The sequence below is a fragment of the Rhinolophus ferrumequinum genome, chromosome 15, assembly GCF_004115265.2.
Source record: "Rhinolophus ferrumequinum isolate MPI-CBG mRhiFer1 chromosome 15, mRhiFer1_v1.p, whole genome shotgun sequence".
NCBI lineage: Eukaryota > Metazoa > Chordata > Mammalia > Chiroptera > Rhinolophidae > Rhinolophus > Rhinolophus ferrumequinum.
The window spans coordinates 35,770,123-35,787,142 of NC_046298.1; the positions used below are offsets into that span (position 1 = coordinate 35,770,123).

The 17,020-nt window shown below is 54.5% G+C and overlaps 2 protein-coding genes across 3 annotated transcripts; both read left to right on the plus strand.

The window, feature by feature from the left end:
* The first annotated feature begins 878 nt into the window (after nt 1–878).
* Nucleotides 879–10,516, plus strand: USF2 (upstream transcription factor 2, c-fos interacting). Of its 2 annotated transcripts, none has more exons than XM_033128504.1 (10): nt 879–1,000; nt 1,267–1,313; nt 1,426–1,544; nt 1,689–1,808; nt 2,287–2,437; nt 2,558–2,645; nt 2,927–2,985; nt 9,387–9,481; nt 9,605–9,733; nt 9,827–10,516. In XM_033128504.1, exons 1-10 carry the CDS (start codon nt 939–941, stop codon nt 9,914–9,916), a joined length of 960 nt encoding a protein of 319 aa, XP_032984395.1. In that variant the 5' UTR covers nt 879–938; the 3' UTR covers nt 9,917–10,516. The 2 variants fall into 2 exon arrangements, with proteins under 2 accessions (XP_032984395.1, XP_032984394.1); XM_033128503.1 differs by having other exon boundaries at nt 937–1,000; nt 1,689–1,889.
* A 2,122-nt stretch (nt 10,517–12,638) lies between these two features.
* HAMP (hepcidin antimicrobial peptide) lies at nt 12,639–14,137 on the plus strand. Its single transcript, XM_033128554.1, has 3 exons — nt 12,639–12,796; nt 13,784–13,843; nt 13,927–14,137. Exons 1-3 carry the CDS (start codon nt 12,710–12,712, stop codon nt 14,029–14,031), a joined length of 252 nt encoding a protein of 83 aa, XP_032984445.1. The 5' UTR covers nt 12,639–12,709; the 3' UTR covers nt 14,032–14,137.
* Nucleotides 14,138–17,020: the final 2,883 nt, after the last annotated feature.

Here is a 17,020-nt window from a genome sequence, read left to right on the forward strand (position 1 = left end):
TCCGCCCGGCCCTACGTGCGCGCCCCGACCCCGCCCAGGCGTGCGCATGCGCTGCGGATCTCTGCCTTCGCGCACTTCAGCCCGAGCGCCGGGAGCGCGCGTGCGCGCTCTTCTCTCTCCCCCCATTCACCCCTCCCCTCCGACCTACTTTACTGTCTCTAAATCCCACAGCCTGACTCGTCCCCGGCGACCACAGTCCCTCCTGCGGGACCCCGGGCGTTCCATCCCGGCCCGCGTTCTACTCGGACGGCCGGGCGGCTCCGGAGGCTGTGGCGGTGACCCCGCGCCCGCCGAGACCCAGGCCGGCGCGCGCCCGCCCGCCATCGGAGACTGCGCGCGCTCCCCGGGGGCTGCCCTCCCCTCGCGCGCGTCTGCCCCGGGCTCGCGCTGCCGCCGCCACCGCGCGCGCGCAGCTCAAGTAAAGGAGGAAAAAAAAGGGGGAAAAAATAGAAAGCGGCGGCCGCTGCAGCAGCGATCCGCCGCCGGACTGGGCCAGGCCGAGCGGCGGACGCCCGAGCCGGCGATCCAGGGGAGAGGCGGCGGCCGTCCAGGGCGGGCCGGGTTTAAAAAAAAAAAGTCGCGGCGGCGGCGGCTCAGAGAAGGAGGCCCCAGGGCCGCGTGCAGCGAGCGGGGGTCGGCCGCGCTGCATCCCGGAGCCTAGAGCCGCCGCGAGCCGGCAGACAGGCGGGCGGAGGCGGCGGCTGCAGGAAAAGCGGCGGCGGCGGCGGCGGCATCTCCTCCTCACATGACCCCACTGTTTGTCCCCGTGATCAGCGCGAGCGGCTCCCGTGTCTCCTCCGTCCCCTCCTGCCGCGCGGCGTGAGCGCCGGGCTCGGGGGCCCCCCCGGCCGCCCGCCCCCTCCCCTCCCTCCCCTCCCCACCCCGCCCCGCCCCTCCCCTCCCCCCGGGCCCCGCGCCCCCCCCGACCCCACCCCCCCATGGACATGCTGGACCCGGGTCTGGATCCCGCTGCCTCGGCCACCGCTGCTGCCGCCGCCAGGTAAGGGCGCCTGGCCGGTCCGTGCCCCGCGCGCCCTGGCTGCGGCCCTTCGGCCTGGCGGCCAGGCCGCCATGATCCCGAGCGACTGCTGGGCCCAGCTCAAAATGGAGGCCGCGAGGGAGGGGGGACCCGCGCGAATACCCCCGGTCCGGGGTCCTAGCGGTGCCCCAGCCCCAGATTGGGCGGGGCAGCATGGGAACCCTGCACCTGGGTAAAGGGGCGGGGGCGTGGGCGGCCATAACCCCCTCTTCGTGCTCTCCCCGCAGTCACGACAAGGGACCCGAGGCAGAGGAGGGCGTCGAATTGCAAGAGGGTGAGTGTTCGCGGGGCCCACTGGGGCTGCGGCCTGCATCCGGGGAGGACACTGGGGGTGCCCAGGTCCATGCAACCGCTGACCATCCCCCCCTACCCTCCTCCGACCGCAGGCGGGGACGGCCCTGGGGCAGAGGAGCAGACGGCGGTGGCCATCGCCAGCGTCCAGCAGGCGGCGTTCGGCGACCATAACATCCAGTACCAGTTCCGCACAGAGAATAATGGAGGACAGGTGAGGCTGCGGGCCGGGAGCCTGGTGGGCAAGTGGAGGGCTGAGCTGAGGGTCGAGCGAGCGGGCGAGCTAGGAGGGAGGGGCTCGGACCTGTCCCCTGCCTGGGTCCCAGCGCTGGTCTCGCTGTTCTGCCGCCCCCTGCAGGTGACATACCGCGTAGTCCAGGTGACTGATGGTCAGCTGGATGGCCAGGGCGACACAGCAGGTGCCGTCAGCGTCGTGTCTACGGCTGCCTTCGCAGGGGGGCAGCAGGCTGTGACCCAGGTGGGTGTGGATGGGGCAGCCCAGCGCCCTGGTCCCACTGCTGCCTCTGTGCCCCCAGGTCCCGCAGCACCCTTCCCACTGGTAGGTGCCCATCAACTCCTGGGGGGATGAGAGGGGACACTGACTCTGTTCTTGGGGAGTCCCGTGGGGTGGGAAAGGTGGGGCACAGGCCATCAGGCTGTGTGGGTCAAATCCCAGTTCTGCACAATGAAACCTTGGGCAAGATCTTTGGAACATCTTTTTTTTTTCCTGTAAAGTGGGAATAATGGTAATAGGAAGGGGTCTTAGAGGTAAAAATCAGTCAGTTTACCAAGTGATTGCTGAGTTTCTGCAAAGTTCCAGGACCACCTGAGACATAGGGCAGAGTGGCACGTTACAGAGGGGTTCCCTTCCATGTAACTATCAAACGGGGCAACAAGGGGATGGGTTGGGGAACAAAGATAACTAAGGGTGGCTTCTGTGTTCTCCTACTCCCCAGGCTGTAATCCAAAATCCCTTCAGCAATGGCGGCAGCCCAGCAGCTGAGGCTGTCAGTGGGGAGGCACGATTTGCCTATTTCCCAGCATCCAGTGTGGGAGATACCACGGCTGTGTCGGTACAGACCACAGATCAGAGCTTGCAGGCTGGAGGTAAAGGGAGGAAGGGGCCAAGGTGGAAGCAGGGGAGGCAACAGGCCTAGCAGGGAGGGAGCCCCCAGCCAGTTCTGACTCTGCCTCCAGTTTTATCTCTAACCCCCGCTTTCTCTGCAGGCCAGTTCTATGTCATGATGACGCCCCAAGACGTGCTTCAGACAGGAACTCAAAGGACGATTGCACCCAGGACACACCCCTACTCCCCGTATGTGCGGGAGACCTGGGCCCAGGAGCAGGGGACACGGGGAGGGCCTGGTATGGGGCCGAAAGAAGGAAGGTTTTCTGGAATGCAGGCCTGGCGGTTGAGCACACAGCAGGCACTTGGTGTATTTTTTGGTCTGTTTCTGCTTTAGTAGAAATAAAGTATCAGTTCCTCTTTCTACATGTAGGTTTGTCTTGCAAAGATCATTTTCAAGTCTGACTACTTAATAAATGCTTGGACGAATGGGGCCAGAAATAACGTGTGCCCGTTTTTTCCTCTTCTAGGAAAATAGATGGAACCAGAACACCACGAGATGAAAGAAGGAGAGCTCAGCACAATGAAGGTAAGGTCAAGGTGGAGGCCCTGGGCCAGTCCAGGCCCGGACCTCACAGGCACGGCCAGGCCCGGACCTCACAGGCACGGCCAGGCCCGGACCTCACAGGCACGGCCAGGCCTGGTGTAAGGTCAGGGTGGAGGCCCTGGGCCAGTCCAGGCCCGGACCTCACAGGCACGGCCAGGCCTGGTGTAAGGTCAGGGTGGAGGCCCTGGGCCAGTCCAGGCCCGGACCTCACAGGCACGGCCAGGCCCGGACCTCACAGGCACGGCCAGGCCTGGTGTAAGGTCAGGGTGGAGGCCCTGGGCCAGTCCAGGCCCGGACCTCACAGGCACGGCCAGGCCCGGACCTCACAGGCACGGCCAGGCCTGGACCTCACAGGCACGGCCAGGCCTGGTGTTTGGACTCACAGATCACCAGGCATGTGACAAGTAACAATGGGGTTGGTCTGGCTCCCCTGGACCGACCTTTCCAGTGGCAGCTGTTGTGTTCAAATCCCTCAATTCCCCTGCCCTCCTGGCTTCCAGAAGTAGCTCTGTTCTGATAGCACATCGGATGATGAAACTGTAGGAAGCGGTGCCTCTGGCTGCAGAGGCCAGAGCTTTCTGCCCTTCCCATAAACACCAAATCCGCCCAAAGGTCATTTTGGCCATCTTTGGAGTCCCCTAGTCCCCCACCCCAACCCCAACCCCCAATCAGTAGCCACTGTGCTGGACATAACAGCATGCAAGTCCAAGGGCACACTTAACGCCCAAACAACTGTCCTTCAGATACTTCCTGAAGATGGATTCCAGGCTGGGCAGCATGTGCCCTGGGTCAGGTATGGGGCATAGTCTGGAGTGTCAGGGAGGCTCAGAGGAATTCAGGCTGGTGGCTGACTAAACTCTGACCAGGGGATCAGGTGTGCTTCCCCAGGGAGGTGGTCTTTGGGAGGGCCTGTCAGGCAGAGGGGAGCACAGACTGGAAGGGGGAAGGCAGAGGAGTCAGGTTGCTTCGGGGGTGCTGGTTTGGTTGTTGCAGGTTCTATAAGGAGTGCTTGGGAGGGGAGCCGGGAGGGTCAAAGGAAGGCCTGAATGCTGGGGTGAGGCCCTGAGAATCCTGAAAGTGTTCGATTTGGGATGAGTCTATGCAGCTGTGATCTAAGCTCACTAAGTTCAGGCGTTCATTCAGCATGTATATACTACCAGTCCATTTTGGGCCCTCAGATAACAGCGGATAATAGATTAGATGAGGGCTTGGCTCTCAATGTGTTTATTCTGTTGGAAGAGACAGATTACACAAAACTACAATGTGACATCAAATAGCATAAGTCACATGAGGGAAGATAAAGCTGGGTAAGGAGGTGGAGGGTGATGGTAGGAGTGTAGGCCTCTGAGGTGACGTTTTAGCAGAGGACTGAGTGGACCTTAAGGAATGGGCCAGCCAAGTACTGGGGACGAGTCCCAGGCAGAGGGACGAGCAAGTGCAAACACCCAGGCCTGAGCTGGAACAGACTTGGTATGTTCAAAGAAGAACAATTCAGAAAGGGAGAAAGGAAGTCATGGAGTTGCAGGAGGGCTGCTCAGGGCCAGATCACACGGGGCCTTGTAAAAGGCCCTCCCAGTGTCCCTGCTCCTGGATTTTGATTGTAGTTTGAGGGGAAGCCAGCAGAGGGGTTTATGTACAGAGGCTAGATAGTAAGGGTGATGGGATACCAGAGGATAGAAAAATAGGTGACTGCAGATGTCAGGCCTGAGTCAGGACGGCATGGAGGGTGGTGGGGCATGGGGCGAAGATTCCAAGGCTGACGAATCAGGGTTTCATGATGGCGTCAGGTTGGTTTGAAAAGGGAGAGGGTGAATCTGAGCTTGGTGGTTGGGTGTGGCAAGTTGAAGGAGCCTGCTGTAGGCTACTCAGCAATCCTGTCCCTACTGCTTGTATCATATGACCTCAGGCTGGTTCTTAATCTCTGCGCCAGTTTACTCCTTTGTAAGACGGTGTTAACCAGACTTCTGCAGAGACTAATAGAACGTGGCGATCGAAGACATGTGAACCCCCCAGCAGTGCGATATACCCCTGGTGACACTGCAGCAAACCATTCTTGGTATACCATCTAGCCACCCTCCACCCCACTCTCACTCTCTGACTCTGACTGGATTAATCCACCTGCAAACAATCTGGAATCTTGCTCCTACAAAAATCAGTCTGTTTCATAACCTTGCCCTTACCTTCCAGCTGTATCCTGCCCTCTCTCTCCTAACCTGCACAATATTTGACCCACCCTCTACCCATCCTCCCTGTACCTTTGGCAGTCTGGCTCTTTTCTCTCCCAAAACCTCTCCATTTAAGGTCATCCATGACAACCTCATTGCCAAATCCATTGGCTTCCTTTGCTGTTTGTTGTGCTCCAAGCATCTGACTCTGCCTATTCCGCTCCTTTCCGTAATGATCCTTTCTGCTCTACCTGCTCTGATTCTTCTGCACTCTTTTCCTCTCCTTCCCAGCCTGCTCCTCAGAGCAGGGCTTCCAGAATGCTCCGGGAAGCTTGCTAACAATCAAGGTCTCCAGGGCTGTCTTTGCAGGTTCTGAATGGGTAGATTAGAGGGAGGCCCCAGGAGTCTGTATTTTGGCAAGTTTCCCAGGGGATTCTTCACATTGGGCAAGGCTGGAAAACTGCTTCGGTTATCGGTGTTTCTTAAGGTCTGGTCTCCTCTCCCATCAGCCTTAGGGATTGTCAATATCTCAAAGCCCCATACTCAGTTGTAGGTGTTCATCGTTTCTCTGGGGATGAGGTTCTTCTGGCTTTCTCCTGTCTGACTCCAGAAAGGGAAGACCTGCTCTGTGATGGGCCCTCGGGACTTCCGCATCCCCTGGATATGGGAAGTGTGCAGATGTGTTTCTACTCCATTCTTCTCTCTTGAACCCCAGTCCCGTATTTTGAGCAGCTCATTCAAAATCTCCATTTCTGGATTACCCTGAGACACCCTCAAACTCAACTTGTCCAAAACAGAAACTGCTGTCTCCCGTCTCCAAAGGCTTCCATGCAACATTTCTTTTCCCAGGGCAGCAAAAGGCACCTTCTGTCATGATTACCCAAGCCAAGACTGAAAGCCGGCCACCGTCATCTCTGTCCTCTTTTCCCTCACATCCCCATACCCTGAGAGTCTGTGCTGAAGTGAACTTCAAATCAGCTTCCCTTTCTCCTTTTTACATCTTTCCCACCATTTCTTGGTACTGCAGGAGCCCATCTCCAGCCCACCCTGCGGGCTGGGGCATAGTGTCCTGCCTGAAGGGTGGCATTTGCAGTGCCAGCCCATTGCTGCTATGTCACAATTTGGGTCTACTGTTGCCGGAACCTCTGAGAAGTCAGAAAGACAGATCTTTATGTAAAATCTGATTTTTAAATGTTGGATGGAATTTCTTTCTCTATTTCATTAGTTTCCACTCTTCATGTTACTAATTCATTCCTTCTACTTATTTTGGGCTTAATTTGCTGTATTCCGCCCCCCCCCAGCTTTTTAAATGTTAGCGTAAACCTTTCTTTTTTTCCTAATCCTTTTTAGTTACAAATTTCACTCTTAACTGCTGTTCCTACCTCTCATTTGGATATGTTGTGTTTTCATTATCATTAGTTCAAAATACTGTCCAGTACTGTCCAGAAACCACAAGGAATTGTGGTTTCTTTTACCCAGGAGTGTGTTGCTTAATTTCCAAATATTTGTAGGTTTTCTAGATATCTTTTTGTTACTGATTTTTAATTTAGTTTTATTATAATCAGAGAACATACTGTATATACCTTTAGTTCTCTGAAACGTATTGAGACTTGTTTTATGGCCCTGAATATAGTCTAGATGCAAGTTTCTGTGTGCACTTGAAAAGCATATGTATCTGCTACTATTGAAGAGAGTTCCCTCAGTGTCAGTGAGGTCAAGTTGGTTGACAGTGTTCAGATTTCCTATCCTGTTTCTTTGTTTTGTTTTTATCTGCTGGTTTTATCAGTTACTGAGAGAAGAGTGTTCATGTCTCCCAAGTATATTTGTGAATTTGTCCATTTCTCCCTTCAGTCCTCACAGATTTTACTTCTAAATTGTGTTTTAAATATTGTATGGGTGTAACTGAAGCACTTCTGTGGAATGGATGTAGCCTTGGTCATAACTGGTCTTCCTCCATTTCAGATGTGCTGAAGTGGTCTTTCCCTGCCACGGGCCTGACCACATCGCTACCTGCCTAGTGAGAGTCTTAAACTCAAGGGACTGGACCCCTAGAGTAAGAGATGAGATCCAGACCCATATGTTGGGCATTCAAGACCTTCACAACCTGTTTTTACAACCTTCCTACCACCGCGCAAAATAATTCCATGTCACCGTTTCTGGGATCTTGACACCTGTCTGCCTGATGCCCCTCCCCTCAGAAACTAGCCCAAATGTTTCCTCTGTCTTTGAAGATACACCCTCTCCCCCCCACCCCAATTCCCATGCAGAAATCATTGCTCCACCCTGGCATTCCCCAGGCACTTGGCACAATCTTCAATTATAGCACAACCTGCAGTGTTGGTATCATGTGTTCACATGCGTTTCACAGTGGTGCTGTGAGTGCCAGTGGGACAGAGATTGAGTCCACCCTGGACTCCAGACTTTCCGAGTGCCCTGCACACGGTGGGGCAGACAATATGTTTTTAAGAAGTAAATGCAAGCTGGAGATGTGCCACACCCCTTTTCCCTGCCCCCTGGTGGCTTGAAGCAAGGAGTACATGAGAGAGAGATCTGTAGCCTGGTGCCCCGGTTCGTGAATGCTGGACTGCATGAGGGTAGAACAAAACCAAGAAGCCATCTGCTGTTGGGTTCCTCCTTTGAAACCTTGGGAATAGAGCACGCTTCTAAGGGACGTGGTGGGTGGGCTGCACTCTTAGCTTTGCTGCTGCTTTTGACCACCTAGTTCCAAAAGACTGTAGGACACGGCTCTCTTCAATGGGAAGGTTCTACTCACTGTGACAGCATTGGTCCAGGGCTGGGGCTCAGGCAAAGCGCGCTGTACTGGTCCCCGTTCCCGCCATGGTATTGGAGAGATTTCTGTGGAAGGAGGAATGCACGGGAGGCAGAGGTGAAAGGGAGGAGGAATGTCCATATAGGAGGGTGTTATCACCCAGGCCAAAGTGGGGGAGCGCATGGAGGTATAAAGGACTGATCAGCAACGAGTGGATGAAACCAAGTGCCAAGAGAAGACTGGGCTTTGCCAGTCAGTGGCCAGGCATGTTCTTTGAGGGACCACCAGGGACGGGCAGGGCTGGTCTCAGAGGAGATGAGGGATGCATGTTCCTGGCCCGCCCCTCTTTCTCACTCTCACCCGGACTCCCTGCACCAATCTCATCAGCACCACCCAACTCTGAGAAAATATCCCTTCACCCTCCTTTCCAAATCCCACCTACAGGCCCAGTCTCCCCTTCAGAAACACTACCTGCGTTTGTCCATGGGCCATCTTGGCAGGGGGATGAGAGTGTAGGTGAGAGTTGGGTAACTGGGCTTTTTTGTGTGTGGGGTTGGAAGGTAAGGAAGAGCTGGGACAGCTTTGCCTCCAATAGGCCCTGGACCAGGGGTCTCAGCCTCCAGTGCAGAGAGAAGACATGCCCTTGTCTGAAGGAAGCAGCTGCCTCTCAGCCTAGTAGACTGAGGTGGTAGCATTTTAGAAAATCACAAATCTGGACTTTTCAAGTGAAATCTACTAGTTTGCCATCCCTGGCCTTCGAGGTAGGGTTCATGTTGTTCTTGGGTGACCCAATGCCCTGCTGGGCCAGGCCCCTGAGAGCCACAAGTGCCAGTCCAGCGAGCTGGGACTTGATGCCAGGGCCCTGGAGAAGGGTTTAAAGCGGGTGGGACATGGTCAGACTGATTTTTAAAAATGAAGGAAAACAGAATCATGGGACCCAGAGCTCTGGGGAGACCTGAGGACTGGAGGCTCAAATTCAGGGGCTGTGGGGACCAAAGAGGGGCACTTGGGTCCCGTGTACAGGGACTCAAGCTCATTCTTAACCTCCTAAGAACATGTGCCCACTGTAGCCACAACTCCGTTTTTCCAAAGATGCTAATTATGTGAAATTCCCTAATTTTTAAATGTTGACTCAAATTCTTTAAAATATACTGGGCAGGCAAACAAAATGGACCAATAGTCCTTGGAACACTGGTGATTCTGCTTTAAAGGTGTGTGGCACTTGAGAGAAAGACTTTGTTCTTGAAGTACTGCAGCGGGCCTGGAAGCGGGCCACCTGCGTTCAGATCCTGGCTCTGCATCTGCTTGCAGTGTGACTGACCTTGGGCAGGGCCTGCACTCGGCCTCAGCGGCCTAGGGTCTGATGGCATCTGCCTCAGGAGGACGATCCCCTAGGTGCACAAGAAGTGCTGTAAACCCAGCTGTCGGTATTACTGTTATTCCTGCAGTGGAGCGGAGGCGGAGGGACAAGATCAACAACTGGATTGTCCAACTTTCAAAAATCATTCCAGATTGTAATGCAGACAATAGCAAGACTGGAGCGGTGAGTACCCCAGCCCCTCCCAGAACATCTGCTTGTCCACTGGGCACGGGAGCTGTCCTGGGGTGAACCAGCGAGCAGAGGCCAGCGGGCAGTGCCTGCTCTAATGCTCTTGCCCACCCCCAGAGTAAAGGAGGGATCCTGTCGAAGGCCTGTGACTACATACGGGAGCTACGCCAGACCAACCAGCGCATGCAGGAGACCTTCAAGGAGGCCGAGCGGCTGCAGATGGACAATGAGCTCCTGAGGCAACAGGTGAGCACCAGGGCTGGGAGCGGGGTGGGGGACCCAGGACCCCAAGATGCAGGGAGCCACCCCTGGCTCCTTGTCCCCTGTCCTGTCTGCCAGATTGAAGAGCTGAAGAATGAGAACGCCGTGCTTCGCGCCCAGCTGCAGCAGCACAACCTGGAGATGGTGGGCGAGAGTGCCCGGCAGTGACGCCCACCCTCACCGGCGGCGGGGGCCTCCTCCCGGCCTCTGCTGCCCCCTTCCCCAGCCCTTAGCACAGAGAGGGACAGACGCCCCTCCCCCAGCTGCGTTTTTTTATAGTAGATTTTTAACAAAAACGGGGAGAAATAATGCATTTCTGTGGATAAGCACCCACTGCTCTCCTCAACATGGAAATGATATCCTCCCTCCCCCGTCTGTCTGTGTCCCTTCTCCCCGCCCCCACTAAGCCCCAGCACTTCTAGTGGTTTCGCCTGGAGGCAAAAGGGAAGAGGACAGAGGCCCTGCCATATCCCGCTGCCTCCTTGGTCTCTAGAGGTACTGGCACAGGGTGCTTACGGGAAGGAGGGGAGCTTTTGGGGGGCCATCCCTGGGGCCTGGACCTAAGCAGGGAGGCCGTGTCCCACTGCACCTCTTGTTTCTGGATCCCTGCTCCCCTTTGGGTGTGTGTGTGTGTGTGTGTGCGTGCGTGCGTGCGTGTGCGTGTGTGTGTGTGTGTTAATTTTCTTTATGGAAAAATGGACAAAAAAAATAGAGAGAGAGAGAGGTATTTAACTGCAATAAACTGGCCCCATGTGGCCCCGCCTTGTCTGTCTGTGTATCTGTCCATCTGAGATGTGGGGAGAGGATGTGGGGTCCGTGCAGAACTCCATTGGTGCAGGGCCTCAGCTGTTGTGTTGGTGGCTGTATGCCAGTCCCTGCCATCCTGTGCTGCCCGGTACCCAGTCTGTTGGCTGGAAGAATGGAGTAATGAAGGAACGAATATCCTCTTTGAGGCCCCAGGTGTGTATATGGGGTGTGAGGGCAGGGGGAGCGTTTGGTTCAAGAACATGACCCATGCTTTTGGAGGAGAGTTTGGGGTCTCCTGTGTCACCAGTTCCCAAAAACAGGACTGGCTCCTGGCCCTGCCCTTCTGGGCTGAAGCCCTTCCCTCTGCACCAGCCAATGGTGGGGACTGGCCTTGAGCCCCCCACCCCCAAGGAAGGCAGATGGCCAGGAAGCCAGGCTTGGCCCGTCAGCCTGTCGCCTTGCGCTGTGGCTCTGGCGCCTGTGCTGTGACCCCTGCCCCTGGCTGATGATGAAACCTGGCCTGAGCAGAGATGCCGCGAACGCCCGGCAGTGCTGGGGGATGCTGTGTGTCCCTGGGGTGGAACATGCAGCCCTTTACTGGACTCTGCCTCAACCTGCAGCCCCATGCGACTCCATCCACCGCCAGCCGCCACCTTGCTGAGTTCTCCACCCTGCATGTACCGCAAATGCCCCCAGCTGGTTTCTTCCCTCTGGAGCCGTTTTCTTTCCCTGGCCATGCCTCTGAGACCGTCTTGAGAGGGAGTGAGGGTGTGCAGCAGGAGCCTAACATGGAGTGAGTGCGGAGGAGATGGCAGGGAGCAGCCTTCACTTTCCAGGGGCCCCCCACTTGCGTGGTTTTGAATGGGCTTTGGCAACAGCTCAGGCCTGGGAAGAAGTTCTTGTTCCTTGGCAGCAGCATCCCCAGGCTGCGTGGTAGGGTTGACCCTGGATAAGCCTAGAGTCAGGCAAAATGGCCAAAGTCTCATCTCTAGAATCAAGTTTGTGGGTCCTGTGGGCTGTGCGTACCCACTACCCGTGGTTCAGGAATGGCTAGGACCATCAGGCAACCATGGTTCATCTCCCCATCCAGGGGTGTGCTGGTGGGCTGGGCTCCGAAGAAAAGCCCTGGTTGTAGGCTTGGCTGATGGCGGTCGGATATTCCTACCCCACGGCTGGTGTCTGAATGTGGCCAAGCGATGCCACTGAATGGAGTTGGGATAAGACGTGCAGTGACTCTGATGGGCCAGGTCTAGTACACTCCGCTGTGCCCTCCTGTGTTTTGAGGAGGTGAGGAAGCCTGGTGATACGAGCACAAGCCCAGAGTCAGGCTGGAATGCCATCTCTGCCTTCAGTTCCTCTCCTGTAAAGTTAGGAAAACAAGACTGGTGGGCAGAGGGAGCGTTGACTAGGAAGCCAGAACCCTGGGTTTGGGGGCTGAGAAGGCAGAGCCCGGCATTGGGTGGGCAGGCGCTGCTTAGAGGACAGGTGGTTCTGGCTGAGTTAACACAAAAGTGAGTCAGTACACCTGCTGTGGTGTATGAGGGAGGTGCAGTCATCGGGGTAGCCACTGCGGTTCCTGGCCTCCTTCGTGGTCAAAAGTTCACAGGAAGATTTTCCAGACACCAGGGCCACATCTTAAGATTCTGACACTTGGAAAAGACCTTGCGTGCTTGGGGCTCGTGCTGACTCAAACTCGTGCATCTGGCTGTCGCAGTGCTCTACAGAAGGGAACCCGACCTGGGGCACTTGTGTGGGGCGCCTCTGAGGAGCCCAGCAAGTGACAGCCAGCCCCCATGTGAATGAGGACTCTGAAGGGTGGGGGATGAGGGCACGTCACTCCTGCTTATCGACCTGTTCAACCTCGGGGGCAAAAGAGGGCATTTTTTCCCTGAGATCAACAAGGTGAAGTCACATCAGGGAAAGTGTTTCCCAGGTGGCTGGCTGGAGGTGTGTGTGTGTGGCCCTGTCTGCCCTAATCCCTGGCCACACCTCTGCTGGCTGCGGGTGACACAACCCTGTTCCCTGTCACTCTGTTCCCGCTTATCTCTCCCGCGCCTTTTCGGCGCCACCACCTTCTTGGAAATGAGGACAAAGGGGAGGGGGCTTAGCACCCCCGCCTCCCTCAGCAGGCCCCATAAAAGCAACTGTAACTGGGCCCAGACACCAGAGCTCGTCCTAGACCTGACAGCAGGACAGCCAGCCAGACGGCACAGAATGGCACTGAGCACGCAGATCCAGGCTACCTGCCTCCTGCTGCTCCTCCTGGCCAGCCTGACCAGCGCCTCAATTCTCTCGCACCAGGTGAGAGCCCACCCGGCCCGGGCCCAGCAGGCAGCGGGACTGCAGAGGGGACTGCTGAGGGCAGCAGGAGACCCCCAGCACTGGGCAGAGCTTGGGGCAAGGCAAGGGGCATGGGCAGCTGCTTAAAGTACAGAGATGGGGTGTCAAGCGGCAGGGCCTGGGGGCCCTGAATGAATTCCACAGTTAATTATTGAGTGCCTATTCTGTGTGAAGTCCTATTCTAGACAATGGGGATCAAGCAATGAACAAGGTAGATGACAGATTTCTGTTGCGGAGCTTACACCCTGGTCAGGGAATTCATTAGCCAATAAACAAAACATAAGATTATGGTGTTTAGTAAGTGTTATTCACAAATAACATAAAAGAGTATGAAAGTGCCCGTGGTGGTGGTGGTGGTGGGGGCTTTAGGTAGGATAAAGGCTGGCAGTCAAGCCGGAATGTTTGTGAGCACATGTTATTTGACCTGTGACTTGGAGGATGAGAGAAGGAGATGCCAAGCAGAGACCCAAGCTGGGGGCAGCATGGTGTCCTCGCAGATCGGAGGCTTTAGGAAGTGGAGGGTATGGTACTTGGAGATGAGATCGAGGGGTGGACATGCCAAGTCTTACAGGCAATCGTGCAAACACTGGTTTTCCTCCAAGTGCAGGAAGAGCCCTGCAGGCTTTTCTAACGGGGAAAGGCGTGATCTGACATACTGCGTGGGGAATGGATTGGAGGGGCAAGATGAGGGAGACTTGTTACTGGTGGCGGCTGGCATCCAGGCCATGGAGGGGGATGTCCCAAAGGAGAGCAGTGGCTGTGGAGAGAGCAGGAGACAGACCAGGGGTGTTTGTAGGAAGGTGAGAAAAGACCAGAAAGCTAGGCCACTCCTCGGATTCCAGCTGAGCGTGGGACACTTACTTCTTGGGGAGGAGCAGGCCAGTGGGGGCAAATATGAGCGCTCTGCTGGGCCTGTTGCCATCCTCAATACCCCTTCTGCTTTTGCAGACAACACAGCTTGCAGACCTCCAGACCCAGGACACAGCTGGAGCCAAGGCTGGCTGGACGGTGAGAACACGGGGGCCTCCCTTTCGAGCCTCCCACAACTTTCCCTGGGCGCACAACCACTCACTCTTCCTTCCTTTCCACAGCCCGGGCTCCGGAGGCTGAGGCGGCGAGACGCCCACTTCCCCATCTGCATCTACTGTTGCGGCTGCTGTTACAAATCGAGGTGTGGGCTCTGCTGCAAGACATAGAGCCTCCCTGCTCCTCCTCTCTTTCCCTTATTTATTCCTGCCGCCTTCCAGCACTAAGTGAATGGTCTTGGAATAAAATGGCTGGTTCTAGCTTTTGTTTTCCAAACCAGAGTGTCTGTTGCCCTTTCTCCCTGCCAAAGGCCTCTGACAGGCTTCTTCTGGCCACTGTCTTGTAAGGACTGGTACTAGGTGCGGTGTGTGTGGTTGGTGTGTACTGGAGATTACAAGGAAGCTTGGTGAAGGAAATTTGTTTTCTGTTCTTTCCCTTTAAGCCTCACTTCATAAGACCTAGAATTTATGTTGCAACAGCAGGGAATGAAAACCAAAGTTTATTCCCCTTGAAGTCTTTTTGAAATGGTGACAAACTCAAATGCCTAGCACGGGTTCTCAAAGCTGGGTCCCTGGCTCCATGCAGGGCTCCAGGTGGAAACGGCTAACATGTTACTTGTCTCTCACTCTCATTCTCACATGAGTGTGCAATGGAGTTTTCCAGAAGCTCTGTGAATGTGATGACATCATCACTCTGGTGGCTAATGGATTGTGTGCTTGTGCTTTAAAAGTTTCCCAATTTCAATTTCTAATACGTTAAGCAACTATACATATAACTTAAATGAAAAACTTTTTGGACTCCTCAACAATTTTGCAGAAAGGGATCCTGAGACCAAAGAGTTTGAGAACCACTGGCCTTCTAGACAGAGGCACTAAATGAGTGAGGTGTGATGGATTTGTTTCATAGGAGCATCTAGGCTGTAGTCTCTCAGTAAAGACACACTTTACACATGAGACACATACCGTGCTTCCCCGAAAATAAGACCTAGCTGGACAATCAGCTCTAATGCGTCTTTTGGAGCAAAAATTAATATAAGACCTGGTATTATATTATATTACATTACATTATATTATATTACATTATATTATATTATTATACCCAGTCTTATATAAGACCCGGTCTTATGTTATAATAAAATAAGACAGGGTCTTATATTAATTTTTGCTCCAAAAGGCGCATTAGAGCTGATTGTCCGGCTAGGTCTTATTTTCGGGGAAACACGGTAGAAGAACACTGTTCACCTCCACAAGGAATTAAGGTCCCTGCCATTCTGCTTAAAAACCGCGTCCCTCTCAACTTATCTGATTTCCCCACTTTTGATAGAAACAGAGAAGCATTTCACTGTCTTCTTAGCCCATAAGAAACCATCAGCAACAGTGTGATGCAAAAGGTCCTTGGCCTGTAGGCCTCAGTGTTGTATATGGATTGAAGTGGGGAGGCCTGGATCCTACCTAAAGAGGGCTCCCAGGGGTGCGTGTCATACCCAAAGGCAGGCCAAACATGGCGAGAGTTTCTTTTCAAGAGAAGGTGGCCATCCTTACTTTTATGGGAAATTTCCGTTTTTAAAATATTGGCAACTGATTAAAGGAATTTGACTTTTCTTTTTCTTTTTTTTAAATCAATACTCTGTGGGCCAAACTAAACCCAGCTGGGAGGCTGGATCAGTACCGTAACTCACTAACTTCTGCCTCTGCTTCGAAGCCACCAAAGCCTCCTCCTCTGGGAAGGTTTTCCAGAACAGAGGCTGAGGGGCTGAGGGGTGGGGAGAGGAAAGCAAGCTGGAGAGCCTGGCCTGCTAATCGCTTCGGGATCTTGCAGGCATCTTCTCCTGGCTCTGAAACCCCACCTCCTGATGTGTGAAAAGACAGCAGGGTCTCTACAGTGTTTAGCGGATTCGGCTGTTGAGCTGCACAGCAAGGGATGAGTATGAAGTGGTTTTGGAAACTGTCAGATGCCTCATCGATGTAAAGGCTCAGACGGGGAAGGTAGAAGACACGCGGAACCCCTCAATAAATACCTGGGAGGTGGGAAACTTGAAACTGCTAATTACAGTTAATGACACCAGCCCTCTTCGCTCATTTTAGCAAGTTCTCTATGTGGTCCTAGAGATGACAGGCAGAGATATTCAAACTTCCACGTGCTCCAGAATCTCCTGGAGAGACTGGTCAAGTGCAGCTTGACAGAGCGCCTGGCTGATTAGGTCTGGGCGGTGGTGGGGCTAGAACCTGCATTTCTAACAAGCTCCCAGCTGTTACTGATGCTGTGGGCCTGGGGGCCACACGTTGAGGACTCCTGGGACGCATTCTGGCTGAGGGCAGCAAGTGCCTCTTGGTTGGACCAAGCACCAGCGCCCACTCGAGAGCATTAAGCACGGGGGCCTGAGGGCTTGTTTCTGCCCTCAGGTGAGTTTTGCTTGGTCTGCACAATATTTGAGATAAACTCGGGCTGATACCTAAAAAGTAAGAGATTTCACATAAAAATCGGAACTCCTAATGTTATGGGTTAAACTATTGGCTCCCCACCCCCAACTTTATGTGTTGAAATCTTAACCCCCAGCACCTCAGATTGTGACCTTATTTGGAGATAGGGTCCTTGGAGTCAAGTTAAAATGAGTTCATTAGGGTGGGCCCTAATCCAATAGGACTGGTGTCCTTACAAAAAGGGACATTTGGACACAGAGTCCCGCACGCAGGGAGAAGGTCATGTGAACACGAAGAGGGCTGTCTACAAGCCAAGAGGACAGGCCTGGAGTAGATCCTTCCCTCGCAGCCCTCAGAAGGAACCAAATGCTAACATTTTGACTTCAGACTTCTAGCCGCCAGCACAGTGACAATATAAACTCTGTTTTGCAAGCTATTCAGTTTGTGGTACTTGGTTACAGTAGCCCTAGCAAGCTAATACCCCCCTGCCTTGTCTGGAAGGATCAGATGATGCGGCAGCGCTGGTCGCTGGTTGTGAGGGGCACCTGTGCCCTTGAGGCAGGCACGTGCCCTCCGCTCCCCCGGTCCTCCTGTGGTCTGGAGACCCAAGTTTGCAGATTTCAGCGTTAGTTCCTGGTGCTGTGTGTGGGATCACTCTCCTGTGCATCCTTTCCCCAGGGACAGCCTTCAGTTCATACCCAGAGAGGAGATGAACCCCCACGACTACACTGACACATGA